The following is a 10,500-nucleotide window of genomic DNA, read 5'->3' as shown; positions in this document are numbered from 1 at the left end:
CTTCTCTTTTTCACTGGCTGCATTGATAACTATTGCTATCAATGAAAAGAGAGAAAAAAATCAGTTAGAATGGATGCGAAAATAAAATGAATTTTGAATTGAAATCAATATATTGATAGTGAATAATTACATTTGTTGGGTTGTGCTTTGCTAGCACTTGAGTGAAACATGTGTTGATCTTTTCTTCCCCGCTATTGGCAAAGAAGCTGAAGTCACCATTGTTGATGCCTACGTTCATATGCCTTTTGCACCTCTAATAAGAACAGCAACGAACCCAAATTGCAAATCATTGTAGCCTGTAGACTTAGATCTGTTATTTTGCCGATCAGTTCCTGCTGGTATGGCGGCCGAATTATTGATTTCAGTGCACATTTGATCGTCGTTATCTCATCTTTCTTTTCTCCCTTAGCTGGTAGAGATGGCTTGTAACGATTTGCCATTTTTCTATTGAAAAAACACACACATTCGATTTAGTTTAAAAACGAATACTATTGAATTGGCGATATTTAGACATTTTCATTGATCCATATCGATATTTTTTACTAAATGATTTTTCATATTAATGATACCTGGCTGAGACACAAAAATATCGAGATTTTTTATAGAAATTTACGAATGAATAAATCTCCTGCACAAATATACACACACGCACACACATGTTTTAAATTCATTTTTTTCGAGCGACAACAGAACAAGAATCTATCTCCTTTTTTGGTACACACACAAAATGATGCAGCACACAAAAATGACAAAAATCTTCGGACTTCACGCAACAGAACTATGTACTGCAGAATAATTGTGAAATTCATTACTTTTTTCATGAAATGATATGTTCAACGTTAAATAATTATTAGAGTACTTAAATATATTTCACATTATAAATGGCTTATATTACGTGCTATGAAATAAAAATGAATTTCACAATAAGTTGGAGAGGAATAACTGCTTGAAATAAGCACGTATTCCAATTTTTGATTTATCATTAAAAATAATAACTTTTATTGATGAATTAACCAATATTTTTCACGGTAATAAAATGATTAAGTTTACTCACACTGGTGACTTGAATTCAACAATCTGACTGAACTCCGGATCAAGTGTTGAAATATTCGGATCAAATCGGTACAAAACGCACGTTTATCGAAAATGACATGAATTATCAGCAAAATCGTAGAATAATTGAAACGTTGAATTGGAATTTACACTACTGTAGTTTATATCGTAATAAAATGTAAGATTGATTTGTTGACTTGGTATTTACAACGCCAAACGTATTTTTGGTGCGAAATAAGCGTCGTTTATGACATTTCGAAAACCAATGAAATGAACGTCAAATGTCATAAGGCTCGGTTCACATCAATAATACTAATTCTATATTTAGACATTAGACAATTTTAGCTTTAAAGAGTTTTTTGCTTCGGGAAGTGTCAATATCAATCGATGCTTTACATTAATGCTACGATTTAAAACAGAATTTTATGCTCTTTAAATTGAAACATACTATTTATTTAATTACAGATATGGGAAACACTCTATTGGAAATGAATGAACATTTTCCCATTGCACAGTTTTCATTTAAAATTTCGATTGCCAGAATAATTTTCTGCCATGTCCAAATAATTAAGGTAAAACTCTTTACAAGAATCTTTTAATTGTGAAGTAAATAATTTTACAAAAAATTGTATATGCTATTTTAATGTTGGTATTTTACATCCAAACAATTAAAATGTCCATTGCTAAGATTCAAGAAAGAACTTTGCGTTGAGCAGTGAAATATTTACACTGTCTCTTGTGTACAACAACAATAACATTTCTAGAGTTGTGATTCGACAGTTAACTCGCCCGCTTCGCTCTTCACAGTTTGAGCATGTACAATTTTACATTACAGTATATGATTTAAATTTTTGTATATGATTTGAAGTGTCTTGAAAAACTTATTTTTAAGTGTCTTGTGTCATGTACTTCATTGATCTGCGACGAAATGAAGTTTGAAATAAAACAATCTATTTCAAACAAAATTATCGAAGCCTTTCTATAGATCGAACACATCAGAAAAAATTATCTATCTTTAACAATAAAAACTATATTTCTAATTATCATATTTTTGATTTATATCATTCTTATCTCATTTGATTAACTGTATGATGTATGTTAGTAGGATTTAAATGAAACGAAAAAACAATCCCTATGGAGTCCAAGCCGGTGGCGGCGGATATGTTGGATATGTATTCGGATACGTACGATATTGTGTCTGCTGAAAATATCATGATTTTTAAAAACTGGCGGAAAAAAACATAAGGTCCACATTTATTTACCTGCTGATGCTGCTGTTGAGCTGACGGGGGAGATCCCCAATATTGAGGACTACTAGCATAGGGTTGTAAATTGGGAGGAATGAAAGATTGTGTATACGGATTTGAGGTTTGATAAAGTGAACTTGGAAATGGTGGTGCTTGAGTTGATCCGTAATAGTGCTGATATGGTGGCAACGAATATAGTGGCTGCGTCGCAGATACATTTGATGGAGCAGCAGCAAATTGCTATTAAAAATACCATTAAAAAAAAATTCATTAAACTTCTTCAACTTCACATTTTTTGAACTTACTTGTGGTGAAGAAGGTAGAATTGATGAAAGTGAATCAGTTGAAATCGTAGATGTATGTAATGGTAATGAATTCGACGCTATATGTGAAGTATATACTTGTGAGCCACATTGAATTGATGATGGGATTGTAGTTTTCGGTTGTGAAGTCTGTTGTTGATTACAACAAGATAAAGTATAACTTAGAATTAAAAGAATTTTACTCAAGTGTCCTACCTGTTGTTGTTGTTGTTGTTGCTTCTGCTGCTGTTGCTGCGTCTGTTGTGGCTGCTGTTGTTGTTGCTGCTGCTGTTGTTGTTGTTGTTGTTGTTGTTGTTGTTGAGTCGTTGATATAGGAGCTGAATACGGGGTGTTCTGAGCTTGTGGCTCTTGTGAGCTTATACCAGCAGTTTCATCTGGTTTATGGAACGCTGAATTCGAATAATGTGATGATTGTGATGATACAGTTGTTGTAGGCAATTTAAAGCTACTGCTACTGGTTTCACAATACAGCGTATTTTGTTGACTTGAATAAGCTGGAAGTGTAGATGACAAACCTGTGTGGAAAGTTGATGGATATCCTGGAAAAGACACATAATGAAAATATTTTCCTTATGAAAATCGTTGATCTATTTGTAATTGTGTTTTACCATAGGGCGAAGAATAATGTTGTGAATGTGAATAAAGACCTAATGTTTCGATTTGAGGAGTATGCGGTAATGATATTTTCGGATTTTGTTCTTGTTGTGATGGTAACAAGCTTGATGGTTGCAATGTTGTATTTATGTAAGGTGTTGAAGATGTTGTTGGCAATATAGTTGATGTCTGCTGTGAAATCGGATTCACTATTGGTGATTGTTGTAACGTGTGTTGTATATTGTTAACCGCTGTGTGTATTGAATATGGATGACTTGATGAAATTGAAACGTTATTTGATTGATCTTGAATTCCGCTGTTAGTAGTAATTGTTGACGAATTCGAGATAGGTAATTCAGAACGATACGGATTATGTACTGTACCTGTGCGGAGAATTACAAATGAAAATAACGAGTAATCAAGTAGTGAATAGTAAGCAAAAAATAATCAATATTCATGTGAAATTATTCCTAATTCCATATTAGTGTATAATAGGGTGGGTTAATTTGTAGGAGGCCGAAAAACCTTCAAGTCCACATCGCGATTCTGGTTCAATGGGTCCTAACAAGCATTTTTGCCCAAGGAACCATATGTCTAAAATGAATTTCGAGCCAGCCAATTTTTCAATCAAGATATTTTCCAAAATACTCAAAAATCGACTTGGACATTGCATTAAAAATTCAAAAAAACCTTATTTTTTCTCTAGCCAAATGTGTATGCGGGGGTTTTTGGGGTCGAGGAATCCATTTTTGACATTTATTTTGCCATATCATAACGTTTTTATACGATTTTCATACAAAAACTGGCCAAAATGGTCGTTTTCTTCTTTTTTTTCCATTTTTTTCTGTTGATCTCGATTTTATCATCGGATCAGAAAATTATGTTCTACAAAGTTGTTCAGAATGATAAGAGAAATTTTTTGAAAGTGTTTTAGAAAGTGTTTTTTTCCAGATGCCCTCCGAGCCAATTTTCACAAAATACCCCATAGTCTCATAGTATTTGACCCCAAATGGGGGGATCTTACTTTTTGTGAAAATTGGCTCGGAGGGCATCTGAAAAAAACACTTTCCAAAGGTTTTTTGGCATGCTGAAGTCGAATTTTTGGGTTTCATGTCAAAAAAATCAGGGGTTAAGGGGTTATGTCCCCTGACCCCCCGGGGGTGGGGGGAGTTGGAGGGCAGCTGACCCAAAAAATTTCTCTCATCATTCTGAACAACTTTGTAGAACATAATTTTTTGATCGATTATAAAATCGACATCAACAAAAAAAAATGGAAAAAAAGAAGAAAACGACAATTTTTGCCCGTTTTTTGGAAATCGCATAAAAACGTTATTAACATATGTAAAGAAAGTCTTTGGAATAAATTCAAGCGTACGCTATTTAAACATCAAAGAAGCATTTTGAAAATTTCTCTCATTGGTAGTTAGCTTTATTCATAGTCAATCCAAAAACACATTTACGGTACACTTAACGGATCATTGTCTTCGATTTTTCTCAGTATGGGTCGAACCATCATAATCATGCTTTGGCAGACCGATTTGTCGATTTCTTTCAACTTCCTCTCAATCCATCCAACCAATTATTGCTCGTTTCAAGTATTTTGGATCTTCGCCTATAACATACATCCAGGAACAGAGGAGAAATAATTAATTTGGTGTCTTTTTGTGAAGTTTAAGAAATGGTCCTTTTTACATGGAAATGCTATTTTTTAAGAAACGAGCCATTATTGTGATTTTTTCTGCTTGCAAAGCACAATTTTGTCTTTAATCTGATGGTCCTCAACGAATGCCATCGATTACAAACATATTTGGTTGATAATAAAGCAATTAATAGAGGTTTAACCTTAGGTTTCAGCACTAAATTTTCGAATAATGACTCTAAGACACCTTCCAAAGAAGATCCTACCATACAAACACCCATTTATCAAAGTTCGGTTTGTCGACGTCTTCAGCCTTATATGAATGTCCGAGAATGAATGTGAGTCTTCTCGTGAGAGTTTATTGAAATGTAACACCGCCATACAAAAAATGCTGACTGTCAGCAATTTTTGTATGGCGGGGTTACATTTCAATAAACTCTAACGAGAAGACTCACATTCATTCTCGGACAATCATATAGTAGTGCCCTAACTTTATCAATGCAAAGGAAACCATACGTACTTCATTCATTGTTCGATATAGCGATGAATGTTTCACTGTCCAAAAAGTTGAATTTTTCAGTGCAACATGCTATGGGGTGAAGTAAACACCCAATATTCGCCACTATTTGAATTTTTTTCTTTACTTTTTTTCTGATTCCTGATGATCGTGTCTAAACCTATTGTTTTGGTTCAAATTTGGACACATGCAGAATTTGTTTTGAACTTAGTTCGCCAAAACCATTTTCGTAAATCCAATTTGTACGTCATCGCGAATGGAAATTCTTCATCGAATTGAGTTTGATAGTAAAGTAGGAGTCCCGTTTTGCCTCCTGGGTGCATTTGTTGACATTTTTGATTTTGCTTGTGTAGTGCAATAAACGCCTGAATTTATTCCAAAGACTTTCTTACTTTATATGTTATATGGCAAAATAAATGTCAAAAATGGATTCCTCGACCCCAAAAACCCCCGCATACACATTTGGCTAAAGAAAAAATATTTTTTTTTTTTGAATTTTTAATGCAATGTCTAAGTCGATTTTTGAGTATTTTGGAAAATATCTTGATAGAAAAATTGGCTGGCTCGAAATTCATTTTAGACATATGGTTCTATGGACTTAATGCAAAAAAATTGACCCACCCTATTGTATATGTATATAACATTGAGAGTTAGCAAGTGATAGGAATTGCTTGTGCAAACCACATTGCCTAAGTTTGAGATTTTGTAGTGTAATCGATCCTGGGAAAGAAAAAAAGGCATACTATTTCTAGTACTTTTTAAGTACATTTTGGATAATTTACGTAGAAGTTTTCGCTTCTGGATATTTTATTTTGTAAGTTCATTGAACTTTGCCAGTCCATGCTGTTTGTATGTAAAGAAACGTACTTTATACATTTAGGGCAAACTAGAAAACTGATAATTTTTTCATCTTTTCGTTTGGCAAAAATTCTCTGACATGTTATTTCGTGTCGTTTCTTGAGCTTTCTATAGTTCCAATCGTCTACGCTTCTGTTTTGTATGTTCGTTAGTTGGAAAAAAGTCTACACAAAGTTGGTTTCAATATTGACGAGTACACCGTAGATATCCTTTAACCCAACTGATGGTTCGCGGTCCGCGGGGGTTCGCAAAGCTTTAGAAAATGGACCGCGAGCAGAGTCTGTACATTAAAATTTTTGGTGAGCCGTAGCAACAGTCTTTTTTCACGAATTAGGCCGCGAGTCTAACTGAGTCGGGAACCACTACTTTAATAGGTAGCAAAATTTGCACCAGTTTGACCAAATACTATTTGCGTCTAAAGTTTTTTTGTGTTGGCGATAGTATGTTCGTATCGAAGAAAACGATAATTTTGCATGAGAATTCTTTTTGATTGAATCTTTATCAAACTTGCTGATATTATGTATTTTGTTCAGAAAATGAGAATGACAAGTTTTCACGGTGACTGCAGTTTTTTATGATTTTTCAGTAAAAAAGATCCCTTTGATTTCTGGAGACCATAAATTGAATATTGAATTCTTCTTTACTATAAATTACATATTGTCACGCTTAAATCGATTATTAGAACTTTTTTTTTGAATGCCAATAGAAAAATGCAAATCATATTTAAATAGTTTTTGTCAACGCAATACAACATACAAATGTACTCATGCGAATGTAATCTTCGCAGCTATGTTGTCGTTGTCGATGTGCCGTTGTTTCGATGTGATGCAATCAACATTCAAATGTTTGAGAATGAAAGCGACAGTTATATTCACAACTTATTGAAATGTACCATCGCCATACAATAAGTGCTGACTAGTCTCGCTATCAATTTTGGGCATGTTCCACTACTACCACTACAAAATCTCAATTTTTCAGCAATTTTTGTCGCGATTTTTGTTTCATTTAGTTGTGTGTGATCAAGTGGTTTTCATCTCTCACTCAAATATCCACTGTGTCGCATACACTATTTCTGTTTCCATCATAGTACATATATATGTATGGTTGAGAATAAAAGTGGAAACAGCCGAAACCGCGCTTTCAAACACATGCTTTTTGTGAATGTATGACAAGAGATAGAAGGGAAGTGTCTTCAGCGATATGTTGGATCTTCAAATCCTCAAAAATTTCCGAAGACACTTCCCTACTATCTCTTGTCATACATTCACTTAGGCACGCGTTCCAAAGTGCGGTTTCGGCTATTCCCACTTTTATTCTCAACGAACTATATTAAAATTAACGTATGCATGTGAATGATGATAATCAAAAGAATCAAATCATACTGTACCATGTGATGAATACATTGATGATTCAGGTTTGTTCTGCGAATGTGACAATAAAAACGGTGATGTTGGGCCAAGAGCTGGTGTTTGTCCAGAATATTGATAAGTTTGATCTGTATGATTATATGTTGTGTTTACGTCAGTATGTGGAATTGTTAAATTTTTTTCATTCGAAGAAATTGAATGTAAGCCCACGCCGATTGAACTAGAGTAATTATCAGCTGGATTCAATTTTTTTGCTATATGTGCTTCATCGACACTCCATCCAACTGGAATTGATTTGGAGTGAGACTCAATCACGTCATCAACCTTAGTTGATGATGCTGAAATTCTTTCATTTTTTTTCATTGGAAGTGATGAAACGGGAGATGAAGTAATCGGTTCGGATTTCAACAAATTTTCGGCTTTATTTCCTGTCTTTCGACCTCTTGCACGAGTTTTTGCTTTTACAGGTGCCTGTGAAGCGTTGCTATTTCCATACAGTGATTGCGTTCCGTAAGTGAGCATATCTGTATTCGGTTTAGTTATATTGCTCAATGATGCTTTGAATGCGCTTTTGCTTTCATCGATAGACGAAGCAGTTTTTTCCAAGATACTTAATGTTGATTCACTTGCCAGTGGTTCCATAGTAGAATAGGTGGCTCCATAGTGATCTTCCATTTTAAATTCATTTGAACCACCACCATAGATTGGTTGTGTTTTATTATTTGTCTGTTGTTTATGTCGATACTTTTTTAGAGAACTTTTCATTTCAACTGAATATGCACAATTATCACTTGTAGTATAATGTCCGCTCATTACGTCGGTGCTATTATAGTTAGATTTTTGTGTTGGATTGAAAGCTTTATTATCTGTTGCTAATTTGTATTGATTTGACAAAGGAAATTCACGGTTTGATTCGTGTTGAGTTTCAATTGAAGGCAATGAGGATGAGTGAACTACATTTTGCTGACGGATATCAGGCGATGGTACTTGCGTGGTATTAGCCGAAGGACTTGAAGATGCGAAAGAATATTGTACTGGTGATGGTGTAGCGTAATTCATTGTTGAAATTGACGATGAGGATGGAGAATTATATTCATAATTCTGTTGATATGATGTTACAACAGTATGTGAATAGTTATTATAGTTAGCCGAATTCGATGAATGCCCGAAACTATTCGACATAGGGCCAGACGGTATGGTATTACTTGTGGTTTGTTGCTGCATTGATGATGATGATGATGTTTTACTGGGATATTTATTTTGTAAATAATATTGTTGTTGATAATGCGTTTGTTGAATATTTCCTTGTACATGTAAGGGAATTTTTCCATTGTATGGTTCGCAAATATTACCATAGTTTTGATTTGACTGATTGGGTTTAAGTGATGAAACATTTTTTTGCGTACCGTTACTTATTTTTTCTGTTGAATATAATGGTTGATTTTGTCCATAATACTTGTTCTCGAATGCTGTGGCGAAAAAAATATATTAAATGCTTTTTTTCGGGACTATTTTACAATTGAATGGGTCAGAATAAAAATCCGACAAATACGCAGAGTGTATAAAAGTGGAACACAGAGTTTTTTTTACATAGTTGATTTGTTGTAATACGACAATTATATGTTATATGTGTTCCACTTTTATAGACTCTGCATACAAGTCGGATTCATTCAATTGATTTCTTCTAGCCCACACAATCTTACCTTGGTTTTGCTGTTGCTGTGTATTTTGCATTGAATATGACTGACTTGGAATTTGAGCATGCAGTTGATGTTGCTGTTGTTGTTGCTGCTGCTGCTGTTGTGGTTGTTCCTGCTGCTGCTGTTGTTGTTGTTGTTGATGATGTTGTTGAACTCTACGATATGATTGCTGATTCTTTAAAATTCAAATTCAAAGGATAAGCTATTTTTTTATGGTAATTTTTTTTTCATTCAATCAACTTACATTTTGTGAATATCTTTCAGGATGTTCTGAATCATTCATATTCGGTTGCATTATATGTTGTGCCATATGTCCTGTTGTATCATTGTAGTTTCCATTGCTGTTATAATTTTCATAGTTATAATTTTGTTGAGGTAAATAGCTTGCACTACTCGTCCTATTTATATTGCTATAATTCTCTGTACGGCTGTCATGATAACTGTGTCCAATCTGCACGTCATATTTGCTTTCAGAGTGACAGGCGCCACTTGCCTCATCATTAATTGTGTTTATTGATGTTTCAGCAACACCGTTATCAACTTTTTCTAAATAACTCTTTTGAGATTTGATTTCAGTGTTATGTTCGTTTGATGCGCTTTCGATCATATTCTCAGAGCATTTCAATTCTTTACTTTTATTCATTTGCTCAGCATCTTCAACGCTATTCTGGTGCTTAGCAGCTAGATTTTCACCAAGTTTTTCAAGAAATTGACTATCATCAGATATATCAGCATCGAATGAACTATTGGAATTGCCTAGGGTTAATCACAAAGAAAAGAATGGAAATGATGAAAAATTTATCAATATGTAATGGAACTTAAAGGAAGTAATGGAAACATATAATGAAAATCAAATGTGTATAGTTTAAGATAAGCCTGCCAGTTTTTTTTTTATGTCGATCCGGTCCGGATTATCCGGCCGAGTTTCCTCTAAGTACGGGCGAAATCAGGGCGATGCAACTCAAAATTGTTTATTGAAAATCCGGGCAAAATCCGGTCGAATCCCTGCAAAATTAATTTTTTCAACCAGAACAAAAATATTGGCAACGGGAAATCTTTGAAATATTTTTCGATTTCCACAAAAATGACTTGATTTCAATGTAAGTTCAATAAATGATGTTTCTATTGTTTTTGATAAGGTGGATTTGTCAATCACGCGAGTGACGAAACCACATTAGTGTGTTGAAAAGTCGAACTCGCTA

General features: G+C 34.1%; 1 protein-coding gene across 5 annotated transcripts in view; it reads right to left on the bottom strand.

Annotated features, from left to right (window-relative positions):
• Nucleotides 1–1,467: 1,467 nt before the first annotated feature.
• Nucleotides 1,468–10,500, bottom strand: part of LOC116349266 — a 16,940-nt gene continuing 7,907 nt past the window's right edge. For 2 of the 5 annotated variants that reach the window (XM_031780626.1, XM_031780627.1), the window contains 8 exons: nt 9,543–10,054; nt 9,302–9,473; nt 7,619–9,067; nt 3,232–3,600; nt 2,819–3,162; nt 2,606–2,752; nt 2,316–2,540; nt 1,470–2,254 (listed from right to left, as the gene is read on the bottom strand). In XM_031780626.1, the coding sequence (XP_031636486.1) occupies nt 2,186–2,254; nt 2,316–2,540; nt 2,606–2,752; nt 2,819–3,162; nt 3,232–3,600; nt 7,619–9,067; nt 9,302–9,473; nt 9,543–10,054 (3,287 nt within the window). In that variant the 3' untranslated portion in view covers nt 1,470–2,185. Of the gene's footprint in view, nt 2,255–2,315; nt 2,541–2,605; nt 2,753–2,818; nt 3,163–3,231; nt 3,601–4,222; nt 4,830–7,618; nt 9,068–9,301; nt 9,474–9,542; nt 10,055–10,500 lie in introns of those variants that run through there. The other 3 variants (XM_031780629.1, XM_031780630.1, XM_031780631.1) reach the window with 3 other exon arrangements.

This window comes from Contarinia nasturtii, unplaced genomic scaffold, assembly GCF_009176525.2.
Source record: "Contarinia nasturtii isolate CC-2019 unplaced genomic scaffold, AAFC_CNas_1.1 Cnas_scaffold_2851, whole genome shotgun sequence".
NCBI lineage: Eukaryota > Metazoa > Arthropoda > Insecta > Diptera > Cecidomyiidae > Contarinia > Contarinia nasturtii.
The sequence above is the reverse complement of the archived record's forward strand: the minus strand, read 5'-3'. Positions and strand labels throughout refer to the sequence as shown.